Source organism: Bubalus bubalis, chromosome 5 (assembly GCF_019923935.1).
Source record: "Bubalus bubalis isolate 160015118507 breed Murrah chromosome 5, NDDB_SH_1, whole genome shotgun sequence".
Classification (NCBI taxonomy): Eukaryota; Metazoa; Chordata; class Mammalia; order Artiodactyla; family Bovidae; genus Bubalus; species Bubalus bubalis.
In genome coordinates, this window is record NC_059161.1 from 79,073,773 (window position 1) to 79,093,250 (window position 19,478).

General features: G+C 47.3%; 1 protein-coding gene across 6 annotated transcripts in view; it reads left to right on the plus strand.

The window, feature by feature from the left end:
- The window catches only part of PIK3C2B (phosphatidylinositol-4-phosphate 3-kinase catalytic subunit type 2 beta), a 73,055-nt gene extending 62,137 nt beyond the window's left edge, over positions 1 to 10,918 (plus strand). For 5 of the 6 annotated variants that reach the window (XM_044943306.1, XM_025277676.2, XM_025277679.2 and 2 more), the window contains 8 exons: positions 183 to 292; positions 1,196 to 1,397; positions 1,840 to 1,964; positions 3,005 to 3,122; positions 4,396 to 4,477; positions 7,930 to 8,036; positions 9,527 to 9,655; positions 10,439 to 10,918. In XM_044943306.1, the coding sequence (XP_044799241.1) occupies positions 183 to 292; positions 1,196 to 1,397; positions 1,840 to 1,964; positions 3,005 to 3,122; positions 4,396 to 4,477; positions 7,930 to 8,036; positions 9,527 to 9,655; positions 10,439 to 10,627 (1,062 nt within the window). In that variant the 3' untranslated portion in view covers positions 10,628 to 10,918. Of the gene's footprint in view, positions 1 to 182; positions 293 to 1,195; positions 1,398 to 1,839; positions 1,965 to 3,004; positions 3,123 to 4,395; positions 4,478 to 7,929; positions 8,037 to 9,526; positions 9,656 to 10,438 lie in introns of those variants that run through there. The other variant, XM_025277682.2, reaches the window with a different exon arrangement.
- The last annotated feature ends 8,560 nt before the right edge of the window (positions 10,919 to 19,478 follow it).

Genomic DNA, 19,478 nt, shown 5'->3' on the forward strand with positions numbered 1-19,478 from the left:
CAGACCACCTGCTGGTGTCTGCTGGTGTCTGACTTCCTGCTCCAGACCCCCCAGCTCCTGTGGCCTGCCAGCCGCTGCCCACCGCATCGCTCTACCACCCTCTAGAAGGGTTAGGGAGCGAAGCTGTAGAAAATGTTGAATTCCTGGTCGTTACAGACACCCTCTCCTCTTTGCTCTTCTAGATGTTGTCCTGTGGGATCCCTGAACTCTCAGACCTGGAAGACCTCAAGTACGTATACGATGCCCTGAGGCCTCAGGACACGGAGGCCAATGCCACTACCTACTTCACCAGGTGAGACGCCGCATACGAAACAGTGCTGCCCGTTCTGGGTAGGTAATTTGCAGGCTGCTTGATGGGGAGGAGCTGGGCTAGGGAGACGGGAGAGGCTTTGCTCTGATGGCAGAGCTTAGAGTTGACAGCATGGGTCAGTTGTCTGACTTGGGCAAATCGTTTTACTTCTCTCAGGCTCAGTCTCCCACCTGTACTTGGGTGCCAACCTTTACACGGAGGTATTGCGATCCCCTGCTTGCGTTCTCACCAGGTCGCGGTCAAGGACGTTGTCTGTGGGGCCGTGTACGATGGGGATTTTGTAATAGTTTTTAGCTCTCTTGATCAGGACCCTCCCCCTTGTCAGAACATGGAATTTCATGGTTCCATTTTCCCATATTGGATGTTTTTAGACACGTTATGCACGAAAGCAGGAAAGTGCCCATGTACTAATTAATGTCTACGGTTTTGTCCATTTTATTATGTACCCTTTTGGGAAGTTAGCGAGTTAAATTTTCTCTGGGGCTAATACAGTGCCTTTCCTTCGGAACTAAAATGTCTGTGTTGGGTTTTGTTTGGTGGGGACCCGTTGTACTGAAGCTTGAAACTCAGTTTGACGACAGTATTTAGACTTTTACGTGGTGACCCCACGGTGGCGTCCCACAGTTCCTTCCTACTTTGGATTAACTGTCTTTGGCCCAGGTGGGCAGTGAGGGGAGATGAGATCCCCAGCATCCACAGGAATAAACTGTATTCAGATCATTGTGTGCAGTCATGTCCTTATAAGGCTAGCACACAGGGGAAATGATCTGATCTGAGCTGCGTGTTAGCCTCAGGTGTCGGGCGATATTCCTTGAGATACAGCTCTGCCCAGGCAGTGGGGACTTGGGTCTGTGGTTGCAACCTTTTCTTCCCATCCTTCTGCAGGTTGATAGAGTCCAGCCTTGGCAGTGTAGCCACAAAGCTCAATTTTTTTATTCATAACCTGGCTCAGATGAAGTTTTTAGGCTCAGATGATCGGCTGACCCTCTCCTTTGCTCCACGAACACACACTCTCAAGAGCACAGGCCGCATAAGCGATGTGTTTCTCTGTCGCCACGAGAAGGTCTTCCACCCCAACAAGGGCTATGTAAGTGTCTGCTCCAGTTTGACTCTCTCCTGCTCCCCGCCACCCAACTTGTTGCGGTTCTGTTTCTTTCCTTCCACACTGTGGGTGCTGGAGCTGACTGAGCACCCTGTGCTGGGGGCAGTTGCAGACCCTTTCCCCTCCCCTGCCCAAGTGGCCTGCCTGCAGTCAGGGAACTGAGTTGGTTGGCTGTTCCCTCTGAGCCAAGGGTCTTGTGAACTAAGGATTCTTGTGAATCTTTGCTTTCATTTTCCTGCATAGGTATATTATCTTTGTCTCCATTAGAGACATTTTTATCCCCTTCCTTCTGGAACACATAACTCTTCCAACACACACACACACACACACACACACACACACACACACACACACACACCCTCTGTCCCCTCACATGCCCTCTTCATTGGTTTGGCCGGGGGTGTTCACTAAGATTTGGGCTTTGCAGATTTACGTGGTAAAGGTGATGCGAGAGAATGCTCACGAGGCCACTTACATCCAGCGGACATTTGAGGAGTTCCAGGAGTTACACAATAAGCTGCGGCTGCTCTTCCCTTCTTCCCTCTTGCCCAGGTAACTGCTCCGCCTGCTCTCTGCGCTGAGGGGTAGCGGGGAGGGCAGCTGGGGGCTGGGCAGCACGGCCCTTGGGAGTCAAGACCTGCGTCCTCGGTTTTCTTAACTGGCCATGTGCGATGACAAGCGCTCCCCCTGCTGGCCGTGCGCTTCTGAGGCTCTCAAGTGGTCTTCCTCCAGCCTCAAAAACAAGCCTGGGCGCTCCTGCCAGGGCAGCTGCTGCTGCTGCTGCTGCTAAGTTGCTTCAGTCGTGTCCGACTCTGTGCGACCCCGTAGATGGCGGCCCAACAGGCTCCCCCGTCCCTGGGATTCTCCAGGCCAGGACAGCAAACTGGGTCTAAAGGCAGGGGATTGATGGCGTCTGAAGATGTTTTGAAGTGTCTAATCTTCTAAAGAGTAAAAGTGTTTTTGAAATATATAAAGAAAATGTGGTGTATATACAAAATGGAATATTACTATACTGCATGATTCCACTTATATGAAGTACCTAGAGTAGTCATATTCATAAAAACAGCAAGTAGAATGGGGGTTGCCGGGGGGAGGGAGCAAACGGGGAGCTGCTTAATGGGTACAGAGCTTCAGTTTCGCAAGAGGAAAAGACTGGAGAGGGATGGTGATCATGGTTACATCACAGTGTGAGTGTGCTTAATTCTGAACTGTACACTTACAAATGGGTAAGACAGTAAATTTTATGTTAGATGTGTTTTACAACAATTTTAAGGAGCAGATTTTCAAATAGAATTTGTACCGTGATGAGGAAAACTGGCGGCTCCAGAGCTGCCTGAGCACTTCTGGGCAGCTGTAATGCTCTGCTCAGCACTTTGGTTTTCTCTTCTGGGGTCCGTGGAATTGTCCAGTGGGAGATGCTGCGCGTGCGTCCTCGGCACAGACCTGGGGAGTCGGGCGAGGCATGGGGTGGGGGAGAAGTCCCTGGGGAGGGAGGCCGGGGAGAAATGCGGATCAGGTGGCTGAAAATGAAAGTGGGATGGGACTAAAGGCTGTTGCTTCCTTTTCTTCATCGTCTTCCCACCGGCCGCCAGCTTCCCCAGTCGCTTCGTGATTGGCCGCTCACGAGGAGAGGCGGGGGCCGAGCGGCGCCGGGAGGAGCTGAACGGCTACATCTGGCACTTGGTCCACGCGGCCCCGGAGGTGGCCGAGGTGGGTGGCCCTCTGTCCCTGGCCGGCCTGGCGCCGCTGAGGGGTGGGGAGTGTGGACAGAGGCGGGTGGCCATCGCGGAAGGCGCTTGCATTTTCTGGGTCTGTCCGGGGACGGGGGAGGGCGGTGGGTCCTGGCCCCAGCCCCGCTGAGCTGCGCGCAGAAACGGGAAACCCAGACACGCAGCCGGGCACACGGAGACACAGATCCGTGTCAGCTGCCGTCACACGGTGCTTGTGCTAAACAGGAGCCTGAGGAAGTGGAAGGTTTCTGAACAAGCTGAGTATGTGCACCACCTGGATTTTTCTTTTAAACAAATGGTGTTATAATTTGGTTTTATAATGGTCATAAAGACAGAGTCATCAGGAGTCCCATCACCCTAAAAAACCATCTAACCCCATTTCCATGTTTCCTTCCTATCTGGCCATATATAAATGTGACTTTTACAGTTTTATAGTGGTTTTTTATTTTTACTGAAGTGTTTATAGTTAGCGTAACTTTAAATATCTATGCCAAGTTAATACACTGACTTGCAATACCATCTCTTTAACCATTCGCCTCTTGAAAGATATTTAGATTGTGCCCCTCCCCATCTTTTCACTATTAATGCTAGAGTGGGTATTGTCACACATTTTAGCTTTTGTTTCCCCAATTGCTTAGGAAACATTCTCAAAAGTAGGATTTATAGTCCTTGTCCAAGGCTGGCTTAAGCTAGGGATTGAGCCTGGGACCAGGCAGTGAAAGCTCTGAGTCCTAACTGCTTGCCTGCCAGGGAATGCCAAGGACAGACTGCTTTTGAGTTGACGTGACTACTTTTATTTGCTTCCTTTTTTTCAAAACTTTTTTATATGGGAACTTTCAAACATACAGAAAAATAGAGAAACAGTATAATGAATACCTATATATTCATCACCTAAACAGGTATTATTTTTTTGCCATGTTTGCTTCATCTGTTTTTTCTGAAATATTTTAAAGTAAGTCAAAGGCATCATGACATTCTACCCCTAAATACTATGCATCTCTAAAAATCGAGGACATAATTTTACATAACTGGACCGTTGTTACACCACCCAACTCTTAGCCCACATTTAGAATTTCCCTGTCGTCTCCGAAATTCTTTAAACAGTTGGTGTTTTTGAGCCATGACCCAAATAAGAACTGCATATTACGTTTGGTAATCACATTTTGTAAGTCTCTCTCAATGCTGGAGAGTTCCTTTTTTCATCGTGCCATTGTCTTACTGAGGAATGACCCTGTTTTCTGATTCTGTTCCAGTGTGATTTGGTGTACACCTTCTTCCACCCCCTGCCCAGGGATGAGAAGACGGCAGGCAGCAGCCTGGCTCCCAAGCCCTCAGGTATGGTGCCATCGCTGTGACATTTCTGCCAGCTTCCCTATTGTTGTTGTTCAGTCACTCAGTCGTGTCTGACTCTGTGACCCCATGGACTGCAGCATGCCAGGCTTCTCTGTCCTTCACCGTCTCCCAGAGTTTGCTCAAACTCATGTCCCTTGAGTCGATGACACCATCCAACCATCTCATCCTCTGCCTTCCTCTTCTCCTCCTGCCTTCAGTCTTTCTCAGAATCAGGGTCTTTTTAATCAGTCAGTTCTTTGCATCAGGTGGTCAAAATATTGGAGCTTCAGCACCAGTCCTTCTGTTACCGAATTCGCAAGCCTATGTGCCCGATGCACAGTGAGGCCCATCAATATGGAACATCAGAGTTTGGAACAGAGAAGGGTTTATTACAGATTCATACAAGGAGAAGGGTGGCTCATGCCCTAAGAACCCCAATGTTACTCAAAGCTTTCAGCAAGGCCTTTTAAAAGCAAAAGGTGAAGGATGGATGTGGTTAGTTCTTGCAGACTTCTCGGTGTCAGAGTCTTGTTCTTGAAGTTAAGTCAGTGGTCAGGTAACAACGTTCCTGTGAATCTCTGCTGGATGAATGTTATTCTCTGTCCTGATAAGAAAGGGCAAAGTCCCAAGGCACAACTTTAATCCTCCAAGGTCCCAGTGCTGGCTAAGGGGAGGCATATCTCAGTTGGCAGCTCCTCAGGGCCAGGTTCCCATGTCTTGCCCAGCTGTCATCCTGAGGGAGCCTGGCATCCAACCCAGCTGGTCCTCAGTCTCCTCAGGTTGCCCAAATGGGGAGACCAGGTCTCCCGGACTGTGACCAGGCAGACGGCCACTGCTAGAAGGTCACAGAGACAGGGATGGGGGAGAGGGGCGCCACTCCTCAGGGCCAGGGCCAGGGCTAGTGGAGGGCCTGAGTGAGGGCTGCCAGGAGTCATGCCCAGTCTGTTCCCTGGGCCCGCCAGCTCGCCACTGGCCCGAGGCTGGGTAAGCTGGAGGGCCTCCAGGAGAAGGCCTGGATCTGCCTCTTAGCTCACTTCCACCTGATGACCACCGTACCACCGAGCCTTGACTCAGCCACTTCCTCAGTGCTCCCTTGCTGACAGTCACCAGTGGGTGGGGCCTGCTGCGGCCCTGGCCAGCAGCTGAGCAGGAAACGGAGGTTGCTTGTTGACAGTGGCTGCCTGTGGGCAGGATCTGCTGAGGGACCTGAGCCGCTGCTGAGCAGGACCTGTTGCCCAGTAACAGGTGCAGAGTGATGAGGACCAGCAGGGGCTGCCTGCTCAGGGCTGTGCTCACCCTGTTACTCTTCAGGTGAGTGTTCAGAGCTGGTTTCCTTTAGGATGGACTGGTTAACCTCCTTGCTGTCCAAGGGACTTCTCGAGAGCCTTCTCCAGCACCACAGTTCAAAAGCATCAATTCTTTGAAACTCAGTCTTCTTTATGGTCCAAATCTCACATCAGTCATGACTACTGGAAAAGCCATAGCTTTGGCTACATGGACCTTTGTTGGCAGAGTAACATCTCTGCTTTTTAATATGCTGTCTAGATTAGTCATAGATTTTCTTCCAAGGAGCAAGCGTCTTTTAATTTTATGGCTGCAGTCACTGTCCACAGAGATTTTGGAGCCCAAGAAAATAAAGTCTGTCACTATTTCCAACTGTTTTCCCATTCTATTTGCCATGAAAGTGATGGGACCAGATGCCATGTTCTTAGTTTTTTGAATGTTGAGTTTTAAGCCAGCCTTTTCACACTCCTCTCTCACCTTCATCAAGAGGCTCTCTAGTTCCTCTTCGCTCTCTGCCATAAGGGTGGTATCAACTGCATATGTGAGGTTATTGATATTTCTCCCAGCAGTCTTGATTCCAGCTTGAGCTTCATCTAGCCCAGCATTTCTCATGATGTACTCTGCATAAGTTAATAAGCAGGGTGACAGTATAGAGCCTTGATGTCATACTCCTTTCCCAATTTTGAACCAGTCCATTGTTCCCTGTCTGGTTCTAACTGTTGCATCTTGACCTGCATATAAATTTCTCAGGAAGCAGGTAAGGTGGTCTGATATTCCCATCTCTTTAAGAATTTTCCACAGTTTGTGGTGATCCACACAGTTAAAGGCTTTAGCATAGTCAATGAAGCAGAAGTAGATGTTTTTCTGGAATTCCCTTGCTTTTTCTATGATCTAATGGATGTTGGCAATTTGATCTCTGACTCCTCTGCCTTTTTTGAACCCAGCTTGTACATCTGGAAGTGAAATACATGAAGTTATGTGGTAATTTGAATATTCTTTGGCATTGTCCTTCTTTGGGATTGGAATGACAACTGACCATTTCCAGTCCTGTGGCCACTGCTGCTTTCCAAATTTGCTGGCATATTGAGTGCAGCACTTTAACAGCATCATCTTTTAGGATTTTAAATAGCTCAACTGTAATTCCATCACCTCCACCAACTTTGTTCATAGTAATGCTTCCTAAGGCCCACTTGACTTCTCATTCCAGAATGTCTGGCTATAGGTGAGTGATCACACCAGGATGGTTATCCGGTTCATTGAAACCTTTTTGTACAGTTCTTCTGTGTATTCTTCCTCCCTCTTCTTAGTATCTTCTGCTTCTGTTAGGTCCCTGCTGTTTCTGTCCTTTATTGTGCCCATCTTTACATGAAATATTCCCTTGGTATCTCTAATTTTCTTGAAGAGATCTCTAGTCTTTCCCATTCTGATTCTGTTGTTTTCTTCTATTTCTCTGCATTGTTTACTTAAGAAGGCTTTCTTATCTCTCCTTGCTATTCTTTGGAACTTTGCATTCAGTTGTATATATCTTTCCTTTTCTCCTTTGCCTTTCTCTTCTCTTCTTTTCTCAGCTATTTGTAAGACCTCCTTTGACAACCATTTTGCTTTTTGGATTTCTTTTTCTTGGGGATTGTTTTGATCACCACCTCCTATACAGTGTTCTTAGGGCACTCTGTCTATCAGATCTAGTCACTTGAATCTCTTTGTTACTTCTACTGTATAATCATAAAGGATTTATTTGATTTAGGTCATACCTGAATGGCCTAGTGGTTTTCCCTTTGCTCAATTTAAGAACCAATTTAACTTCTCTGAACCTTCCAAAGGGTAATTTTTCCTGCCCCCATTTCTTCCCAGGTCTCTCTCCTTGACTCGTCTCTGTTCCTTTGCTTACCGGCTAAAGAATCTGTGGGGTCCACAGCTCCTTGAGCAGATTTCTCGGGAACTGGATCTACTTACAGGCTGAAATTGGATAGACTCACCTCAATCCAAGTCATGCTTGCAGACACCAACCTAAGTCATGCTTGCAGATGCCACGTGGCTGATCCCTGATGGGATATCAGGAATCTGACATGGAGATAGGGCAGGGGGTCAGAAAAAAACAGAGACATCTACCTGGCACCCAATGGGGACAGGGCTGGCCCCCTGACCTTTCTCTCTGTCCTTTGTCCCTACAGAAGGCACATGGGCCCGGCCAGTCGGGAAAGTTGGAGGAGAGGTGAAACTGTCCATCTCCTACAAAAACAATAAACTCTTCATCATGGTGATGCACATTCGGGGCTTGGTAAGTACATACACAGTCCTTATTTGCATCTTTATCTTTCTTCTGGTACTTTTCTGACTGATGAGACCTTTTTTGTACCCCCCTCTCATGAGAGTAATCCAAAAGTTACTAAATGAATCCCCAATGGGCCTGCTCCCATGCTAGGCCTATGGTCTGACCAAGCAATGCTGGACACAGCTTCTTACTACCTGTGGCCTTTGGCAAGTAACCCAGTTACTCTTAGCCTCATTAAAATGAGGATAAGGTTAGTGTCTGCCTCATAGGGTTGTTACAGGGGTTAAATGAGATAATGCATGTAGAGTACTTAACATAGTGCCTGGTATTATTATTATTATGGTGATTATTATAAGAGAGAGACCCAGGGGGCCTATTTCCTGGTTATAGAGGTAAGGCAGCCATATGACATCCTTCAAGCATAATCAAGGGGGTGTATAATTCCTAAATTTTTGATATGTTTCTGAGAACCTTATGAGTGGAAGGGGAAGGGAACTCATAGAATACCTCCAGAGTACTGGACTTTTGCAGGTTGGAGCACTGATGTGTGGCAGGAGGTCCATAAGCTCTGGAATCAGAGGTGACGGGGCTTCACTCTCACAGCATCACTCATTCATTTTAGTCAACAAATCTTCATCAGTCCCTTACTGCGTGCCAGGCACTGATACGTTAGCTCTGGACAGGAGGGCAAACAAAATAAAGTCTCTGCCTTCAGGGAGCTCACACTCTAGTAGGCAGAGGCAAACAGTTAAGTAAAATACATGGCAAGTTGGACAGTGGTGAGCACTTTGGTACGAAATAAAGCAGACGAGGAATACCGGGGTGGAAGGAGGGCGTCAGCAGCCAGGGAAACCCTCACTGATGAGGAGGTGAGGGAGGGGGCCGTGTGTGTCAGGCCCTGCGGGGTGGGGGGCAGTGTGACTGAAAGCACCGGAGCAGGGGGAGAATAGTGGACGCTGAGGTCGGAGAGGGCCGACCAGAGCCGTGGTCCTGTGCTCAGGAGCATGGCTTTTCCTTGAGTGAGATGGGGGCCACTGGAGGGTTTGAGCAGAGGCATGCCAAGATCTGACTGACGTTTTGAAAGGAGTGAGTCACTAATTGGCTGACCTTGAACAAGCAACTTAATCTCTCTGACTCATTTCTCTGCTTATCTCTCACTAGGGGTTTCCTGGGTCAAATGACAAAGTAGACAGACATTGGGTGAAGATATCTGGGGATATTATGGTTCATTCGGAACAGACCAAGTTATGGTGTGCCCTGAGCATTCATATACAGAGTAAAGAACTGGGTATCATGGGTGATCTGATTGATGTTTTAGGATGACATCTAATGTTACCGTGGTAGGTGTTTCTGGCAGAATGCAGTAGGCTGGCTGGGAAACATAAATTATTGTGCATTGCAAGAAGCTGGGTGTGGGGGAAGAGAGGCTGGGTCAGGGAATGGCTACAGGAATGGTGATACAGAGGCAGATAGATGGTTTCTCATTCCCTTTGCAGCAACTGCTCCAGGATGGGAATGATCCCGACCCCTATGTCAAGATTTACCTCCTTCCTGACCCTCAGAAAACCACTAAGAAGAAAACCAAAGTGGCCCGGAAAACCTGCAACCCCACCTACAATGAGATGGTATGTGGGGAAGGTGATGGGTGGGGCTGGGGCTGATAAACAACTGTGCCTGTTTTTGTAAATAAAGCCGTACAGGGACAGGGCCATTCCTGTGCATTTAAGTCTTGCCTGTGGTGCTTTCACGTTGTACCAGTGGGGTGAATATCTGTGACATAGACCAAACAGTATGGCCTACAGAGCCTAGTACATTCCCTGTTTGGCCCTTTATGTTAAAAGTTTGCTGATACTTAGGGTAGGGATTCCACAGCTGGGCATGGTCTGTGGGGAGGAGGAGCCTGCTGGTCCTTTGCTGATAATGAACTGTGGCCCCGATGACGAGCCTTCTTTTGCTGGAACCCTGAGCTGAGAACAGGGTTCTTCGAAGGTCCCCTTGGGTACTGTATGCCTTCTGTATTCCCTTGGACTTCCCTTGGGGAGATAAAGTGGTCTTACGCTCAGCCAGATCAAACCACCACAAACTATCATTCTTTTTTAACCAGAACATTTTTTCTTTTGTTAGGTTCACTTGTTCCCCCCCAGTATTTATTTGTTTATTTGGCTGTGCCAGTTCTTAGTTGTGGCACACAGGATTTTCGATCTTCATTGAGGCATGTGAGGTCTTTAGTTGTGGCAGTGGAATCTAGTTCCCTGACCAGGGATCAAACCCAGGCCTCCTGCACTGGGCGCATGGAATCGTAGCCACTGGTCCACCAGGCAAGTCCCTGAACCACCACAGACAAGCATCTCCCCCTTCCGTGTTCCCTCTCTCACTGCTTCCCTCTCTTCCCAATTTGGCGTCTGCAGCTGGTGTATGATGGAATCCCCAAGGGCGACCTGCAGCAGCGGGAGCTGCAGCTGAGTGTGCTGAGTGAGCAAGGGTTCTGGGAGAACGTGCTCCTCGGGGAAGTGCACATCCGCCTGAGAGAGCTGGACCTGGCCCAGGAGAAGACTGGCTGGTTTGCACTGGGATCTCGAAGTCCTGAGACCTTATGAACACAGCGGAGCCCCGGCCTGGGACCCCAGGCTCACGGCAGAGCCGGGGAGAGGACTCGTCCCTTCTTGGGGAGGGGCATGGCCCTCGGTGGGGCTCCCTGCCGTCCTGGCCTCCAGGGTGGGAGGCAGGGAGAGTAAGGATGCTCTCTGCTGGCCCCTCCTCTGCAGACTGCTTTTGAGTTGGTTGTGATGAGCAGCCCTGTGGAGGCTGTGAGGTTGCAGCAAAGTTTTAAGTTTACCTTGTGTCAAGGGAGCAATGCCTGGATTGAGGTGTGTGAGGTGCGCTGTAGAAGTAGCATTTAGAGGGAGGGTGGGTGGGTATCTTTATTTTTATTTTTAAAAAATGAAATAGTAATGTTGTCCTAACTGGACAGGAAGCCTTGTGAGAAGGGACTTACATGTGCCCCAGAAGGCAAAAGAGGAAGACTGTTTGGACTTTTTTGACTAAGGTTCTTATTGGACTTTCCCTAGGTTTTTGTTTGTTGTTTTGTGTTTCTTCTATAGGAATTATTTGGGGAGGGGCCCAGTGGGCCCTCGGGGAGCACCCTCCCTCCCTGAGGCAGGTCGGGAGGGGCAGGGAGGGCTGGGTGTGCTTGACTGAGGCCTGCATGCTGGGCCTGTCTGATTTTGCCTCCAAAGGAGAGCAATGTGATGCCTGTGTGTGTGAGGAAGGGCCTTCCGGCCGGGGTTCTGCAGAGGACCTGTGTTCAGGGACCTGGGCTCATCTGGGGGGAGTTTTTCCTCTGGTCTTGCCCTACTGTGCTAGGACATGCCTTGAACACCGTCTTCGGCCCCTCTGTCAGCCTTTCTGGGGACTGTGTTGGCCCTGTGAATACGCTGGGGTGGTCCCCCGTGGGTCTCTCCCTGCAGCCCCCTCCGGCGGGATGGACTGCTGCCTGGTGTGACCGCGGGCGCCGTGGCCGTGGGGCGGGGTCGCCTGCTGCTGGCCTTGGGGGGCTTTCCTCATCGCCTGCCACTCCTTTCTTGTCACTGCTTCTCTCCCAAACTCCATTTCTGTCATTTTTTTAATAAGAATTTCTTTCATTCTGTGGGGCCATAAACCTATTATTCTGGAGCCAAAGGGATGCCCTAACTGAAGAAAAGGGGTGCGGGTGGGGGATCCCATCAAAACTGGGTTTTTTCCTGTGATTTTCTTTGGTTGCGCAGAGGCTGGATTGAGCTGAGCTGGGAGGGAGGGACTGGGTCTCTGATCTCTTATTACTCTTCATTCCCTACCAAATGGATTTGAAATTCACTCAAATGGATTTGGCGCTTTACTCCAAAGGGTTGTCTTCCTTGAAAAAAGAAGGAGCAACTTTGAATTTGATATTAACTTTTTAAATTGGTGGCTGTGTCCAGTGATTTGGGAATGGAGTTAAATGGGGATACTCTTTGGATTGTCCTCCCCAGCTCCAACAAGGATCAGAAATTTCCCCTTTTGTTAACTCATTCCATAACTGGAGAAAGAAGCTCCATTGATTAAAGCCACAGAGCAGCAAGGAAGTTACAAACTTTTAAAGTAAAAATGCCAAGAATATAGCTGGCTGTTGTGAGCAGGAGTTGGGAGAGTGGGGAACAGAGGTGGAACTTCTCCAGGTGAATGGACCAGAGATGTGTTACTGGCTTTTTGCCTGTAGCTCATGTTGCTTTGACCCTCGATGCCCCTGATTTAAAGAGATCTGTGTACTGTACCCACTTCCCAGATGTCCTTGTATCTCCTACTTTCTCTGGAATTGTATTTTCTAATAAATGATGTTTAGAAAAACAAAACTATAATTTTCAAGATTTGTTCATGTTTAAATGTTTAGATTAAAACATCTGACATATGAGATGAAGATGATAATGTTAGTAATGGTTCTATAAATGATAACTTTTATATGCATGTGTCAGCTGAATCTTTCCTTACAACAACTTGATCAGGTGAGTAGTATTATCTCCCAGTTTACAGACAAGAGTAATTAAGTAATTTGCCTAAGGACATACTCAGCCTTGGCTCTAGAATTTGAACCCAGGTTTGACTCCAAACCTGTGCTACTTTTTCTAGGCAGTGTTTAATACAATCCTTTAAGTTGGTAAACACTTCATAGTTTTGGAGTGTATTAATATACATGTTATTTTTCATTACAGCTGTGCTGGGAAGTAGGCATGGCTCATTTGTTAACTGTCAACAAACATTTACTGCGCCCACCAGTCACTGCTACCTGGGGGCACGCCTCCACCTCGAAGAATACAGTCCTTGGAGCTGTGCACTGGGCCCTCTCTACCAGGCAGCAAAGATTACAAAGATAAATGAAGATAGTTCTCTGCATTTAAGAAGTTTCCTGCCTAGTGATAGTTAACCAAGCCTGTTTCATAAAAGAGGAAACAACCTTTGAGATGCCACACAATGATTATGTTGTTAGAGCCGAGCTGTCGCCCAGAATTGAACCCACATGAAAGCTGGAGGTGATGTACCCCTGTTGCAAGCAGTTTACTCAGTTTTCAAAAGTCTCCAGTGTGGAGTCATATTTCATGCTGGGAAATTTTGTGGGGCTTCCAAGGGACCTTTAGTAGTAACAGTAGTAAGTGATAACCTACCTTCTATGTTTCTAAGTGGCTTTGAGATGTCACTGCAGTTCTAGGCAAGTCCCAATGGACTTTTTAAAAGTTAGAACTCGAATCTGGCAAGAGTCTTAGTTAAGGAAATTTCTTGGCCAAATGGGGTAGAAATCTGAACCACCCAGAGGGAGTGGGAATGAGGACTGGGGATTGTAGGGGGAGGGGTGCCCAGGGAAAAGAGAAACAGAAGCCCCGGAGGTGGTAAAAATGATGTAACTGGACTTGTTAGGGTTTGGGAGGTAAAGGTTAGATTAGACTTGAAAGTTCAAAAGTGAGGCAGCATTTTAAGTTGGGAGGTAATTCTGGTGTCTGGGACTTGTCTGATACGTCTGTTCACAACACTGATGGCCTTCTCTGGGTCAAGTGGGTACCAAGCACAATGACTCCTAAGATAACAAGGATGTGGATCCTGTCCTCAAGGAACTCAGAGCCCAGCTAGGGAGGCAGACGTGGAAACGCGGTTAGAGTGCTGTGTCCCAGACAAGGTGCAAAAGGGGAGGGGTTGGGAGGCAGAATGGGCGTCACAGGGAGATATTTGAATTGAGTCTTAAAGTCCATCAGAGCTCTGGATTTCATTCCCAGTGTGATGGAGATGCCATTACAAGGTTTTGAGAAAGGGATTACAGTACAGCACTGTACGTAGTCAAAGATCATTATGGTTGCTGTTTCAAGCAAGAATGGAAGCAGTAGTCTAGGAGGGGAGTGACATTACGACGGGGATGGGGCAAAGTAGTTCAATTCTGGATATATTTTGAAGGTAGAACGGATAGGGGGCTTCCCTGGTGGCTCAGCAGTAAAGAATCTGCCTGCTGATGCAGGAGATGTGGGTTTGGGTCGGGAAGATCCCCTGGAGAAGGGCTTGGCAACCCACTCCAGTATTCTTGTCTGGAGAATCCCATGGACAGAGGAGCCTGGCAGGTTACAGTCCATAGGGTCATGAAGACTCAGACATGACTGAAGCGACTTAGCACCTAAGTTTAGGGGCCTGGCAACTGGGTGAAAAGGACTGTAGGGGTATTATGGGATGGGGAAGATGGCTTGGCGGATCTCAAGAGTTTTATTTTGATCATGGTAAGTCTGAGATGTCCGCACATCCAAGTGGAGAAGTAGGATGATGGAATCTGAAGTCCCAGGGAAGGGTCAGTCTGGAGTTTAGAAGTGGAAGTTGGCATTTAGTGCTGTGGAACTGGATGAGATCACTTAGATTAGAGAGGCTTAAAAACAAACAAAGCAACAGGTGACTGAGCTCTGATGCAGCCAACATTTAGGGGAAGAGGAAGAGTCCCTGGAATTGTAGGGACACTGCGGTAATGATGTCATGGGAGTCTGAAGAAAAGGGCTACTGCAACGAGGGACACAGACTGGGGGGCTTAAACAGCAGAAACTGATCTCAGTTCTGGAGGGCAGAAGTCCAAGCTCAAGGTATAGGATCGGTTCGTTCTGAGAGCGGAGAAAGATAATCTGTTCTGCGCCTTTTGCTAGCATCTGGTGGTTTGCTGGCGATCTTTTGCATTCCTCGGCTTGTAGGTACCTCACCCGAGTCTCTGCTTTCATTTTCACATGGTGTTCTCCCTGTGTGCGTGCGTGTCTGTATCCAGACTTCCCCATTTTACAAGGACATAGTCATGTTGGATTTGGCCACACCCTCATGACCTCATCTTAACGTACAAGGATGATATTTCTAAATAAGGTCACATTCGTAGGTCCTGGGGGATTAAGACTTCAACATCTTTTAGGGGTGCACACATCAACCCACGAGTAAGAGAACTGGATTTGGCATAATGTTCTTGGTGATCTTGATAAAATCTGGGTTTTTTGCTGCACTGGCTCTTTGTTGTGGTCACGGGCTCACTAGTTGAGATGTGTATGGGCTTAGTTGCCCCATGGCATATGGGATCTTAATTCCCCGCCCAGGAATGGAACCTGTGTCCCCTGCACTGGAAGGAGGATTCTTAACTACTGGATCCCCAGTAAGAGCTGTTTTAATGAGTGTTTGGGATGAAACCCACATTGGAGTAGCCTGAAGACAGAATACGTGCAGAGAAAGTGGAGGCTGTGAGAGTAGACAACTCTTCAGACATTTTTGCTGCAGTGGTGTAGAAACTTGGAGATGCAAGTATCTAAGGAGAAGTTATTTGTTGTTTAAGATAGGTGATATTAACCCATGTTAATGTGAGTGTTCAACTAGTTTAAGAAAAAAAATTACATGTTATAAGAAAGAGGAGATAAAGGAGGCCAGATTCCTCAAATGGACATGAAGGGATAGGATCCAAGAGGCTTCTTTGCTTATAATGGGATCAAAAGCAGAGTATGTGGGTCCTGATGCAGGTAGATTGGTGGATTTGGTGGTGAAAAATGAAGTTGTTTATGTCCAGTTGTATCTGTCTTCTCAGTAAAGTATAAGGTGTGTCCATAAGCTGAGAAGAATGTGTATGGGAATGCTGGAACTTTGAATAAACATTGTGAAACAGTCTCAGCGTAGGCGATGCAAAGCTGCTAAGGGACTATCTAAGGGGACTTCTCTGGCGGCACAGTAGTTAAGATTCTGCACCACTGCAGTGGGGGTGGGTTCAATCCCTGGTTGGGAAACTAGAGTCCTGCATGCCTTGGCCAAAAAAACAAAATAAAAGCGAACTATGTAAAAATGCCTGGCATGGGTGAAATCTGTCATCACAGATAGGAAGTGAGTCAGTCACGTGTTTGAGTGCTTTTCTCAAGCTCGGCAAGACTGTAGGCTCAGAATAAGTGGATAGTTGGGTTTTGCTAGGGTTGAAATTTTGCCAGAGAAGAATTCTGGAGTAGGAGAAGAGCATGAGAATGAAGGGTCTTTGCATGGGGGTAGTTTTCATACTGGATCATGAGATTCTTGATTGGGTAAGGAGGCAAAGAAAGAGGGTGATGAATCACAAAAACGTGGTAAATGCGATGGTTTGGAGGTTTGGCGAGGGCAGTGATAGCAGCTGAACAGGGGTTTCAAGGCAGTGAGCTGGAAAGACAGGAGGTGGTTTCCAGAGTGTGAGATACTTGAAAAATAATTTTGGAGGTGGTACTGACTGAAAAATGAAGGGAAAAGCTACACACCCTTTACCTTAGACCCTGAAAAATCTTTTAAAATAAATATAACTGAGGTTTAAATTATCTTCTGCCAAACTGCCAGTTAGCTTGCCTGTCTAAAGACTTCTTGTCTTCGCCAGCAGGCACGCAGCCCTGGCAAGACAGTGCTATCTCTGCGGACAGAGCTGCCTTCCCTCTGCTGCCTGCTTGATAGCGGGCTTCAGGAGGTGGCTCACACTTTATTTTCCTGCCAAGACTGACAAGGCAGAGTCACATATTCTTAAAGTTTTCCAGTACTTTATGATCCCATTGTTTCCCTTTAGAGCAAATTCCAAGGTAAGGAAAGTAAAAATTATATATCCAATGATCAGATGGGGAATGAAGGCCCATTCAAGATGTTTTAAGGAATATTTGGGGGGAGGCAAGTGAAGTTAGTGACAAAGCTGAATGGGATGTAACAGACTTGGCCATAAGGAAGATGCTATTATTTCAAAGTATTAATACTCTTTCCATTCATTCAACAAACATTTATTGGTCACCGATCACGTGCCAGTCAACATCCTAGGTCAGTGGTTCCTAAACGCTTTGGTCTCACGATCCCTTCCTTAAGAATTGGGAAGGACAATTCCTTAAGAATTGTTGAGGACCCCAGAGAATTTTGTTTATGTAAATTATTCTATAATTATTGTTTTAGAACTCAAACCTGAAAATTTTTAAAAATATTTATTTAAAAATATAAACCCATTACATGTTAAATAAATAAGAGAAAAAAAATTTTTTTGAAAAAATGTCTAGCGAGAAGAGGGGCATTGTTCTACATTTTTTTCCCAATGTCTTTCATATCTGGTTTACTAGAAGGCATCTGGGATCTCATATCTGCTTTTGCATTCAGTCTGTTGCCAGATCACATATCATGTACCCTCTAGAAGATACATGTGTACTATATATTCACGAGAAAAGGAAAGTTTAAAAAAAAAACAGCTTAGTATCATTGTGAAAATAATTTTGGCCTTGAGGACCCTCTGGAAAGGTCTTAAAATGGGATCCTCAGGGGTGCCCAAATCATACTTTGGGAACTACTGTGCGAGGTATTGGTATACAGCCCTCAACAAGCAGAAACCAGCAGGAGAGAACATTTACAGGGATATATACAGAGCAGTGTGTTACATGCTCTAATGGAGTACAGCGGTATAGTTCTGACTGTGAAGGTCAGCAGAGACTTCGAGAAGGTGTTGACATTGGAGCTGAACCTTGAAGCATGGGTAGATATACAACAGAGGAGGTGAGGGCCTTCTTGACTGAGAAACTGTGAACAGTGGCATGGAACAAATCTAGTGTTCCTCAGAGTATAACCTGCATGAAGGGAAGTTACTGAAGAGAAGGCTAGAAAAGTCTAGGGAAAGGACAGACTGTACAGAGCCTTTATTCTACAGATGATGGGAAAAAATCTTTAGTGGATACATAACAAATATTAGCTGATGCCTGTGCCTCTAATCTGGAGAAGGCAATGGCACCCCACTCCAGTACTCTTGCCTGGAAAATCCCATGGACGGAGGAGCCTGGTAGGCTGCAGACCATGGGGTCCCGAAGAGTCGGACACGACTGAGCGACTTCACTTTCACTTTTCCCTTTCATGCACTGGAGAAGGAAATGGCAACTCACTCCAGTGTTCTTGCCTGGAGAATCCCAGGGACGGGGAAGCCTGGTGGGCCGCCGTCTATGGGGTCGCACAGAGTCGGACACGACTGAAGTGACTTAGCAGCAGCAGCAGTGCCTCTAATCTATCTAGAAGAGGAACGATATTAGAAATTTAGTTCACTCACCAACCCACTGAGCTTTGAGTATTTAATTTGCATACCCGGATCTCTTGTCATTAAACTTACTCCCATTATTAATATATTTTTTCTGAATTGTAAATGAGCTATTGCTAGAGATATGGATAATAAGATAAAAGGGGATAAACCATAGAAATTGCGGACCTCTTAGTTTCCTAGAAAGAAGTGGCCATTCTTCCAACAGTCTCAACAATGCAAGAGGCTCCCTCTGGGTTCCTGAAAGATCTTGTAGCTGTCTCCAGGGCTCAAACCTGCTACACTCCCTCTGAACAAATACTTCACTTCAGAGGTGTTGATTAAAAAGTTTTATTAGAAATAAAGAAATGGACTAAGATCAAATTCACAAGAAAGAATCAAATGTAGCAACTAAGATTATAAAGTGAAGTCGCTCAGTTGTGTCTGACTCTGTGCGACCTCTTGGACTGTAGCCCGCCATGCCCCTCTGTGGGATTTCCCAGGCAAGAATCCTGGGGTGGGTTGGCATTTCCTTCTCCAGACTCCTTACCCTCTGATAGACACAATTTTTTTCAAAGGATAATTCTCTGTGCTTTCTTCTTTGGGTGTTGTATCCCATGGTTCTAGGGGCTCAGGATACAAATATGACTTGAATATGACTTGAAGGGGAAGCAAAGACGAGGGTAAACAGTTCTAGAGGCTCCGTTTCTTTCCTCCTCTGTTTGCCTCATTTGAAGAAACAGGGACACCACCTGAGAAACAGTTCACATTTTTAAATGAAAGACTTATGTGGGTTAGATGCTGAAAGACCTCAAAGCTGGATCCTAGGTAACGCTAAACCGGTATTTAGAAATCGTAAAACCGAGCGGGCAGGAATGCATAATGATTCATTTTTCACTTAAGACTTATTAATCACGCCACATTATTAGTGTTTTTAACACGAGATATATATTTACACATCTCCCAACTTTTACTGGACTTAAATCTTAGGGTGATGATCTACTTAGCAGTGAATAACACTGGAACCACAGTGTTGCATAAATACATGCAAGTCTAAAACATACGTGTACACTTGGGCTTGGGTACGTACCACGCCATTAACAGGTCCAGGGCCCTCTCCACCCGTCCACGTCGCTCCCTTGGGCCCAGAGGGCCAAGGTAGGGGGCGAGGGAGGTCGGGCCGCGGCGGAGGGGCGGTTTCCTAGGCGACCGCTGAGCTGCAAGTGCGCACGCGCAAAGCCTGGATCCGGCTGATGCAATCTCCCGCGCGCAACCGGGTCTGCCGAGAGTAAGGAAGCCGACAGGGACCTGGGCGCGGCCAATCGGCGGCCGCAGGAAAGAGTGCGGAAGGGCCCGCCCCCGGCCCGGCGAGTGACGTCAGGCGGCGCGGGGCTGGTGGCGTAGCCGGC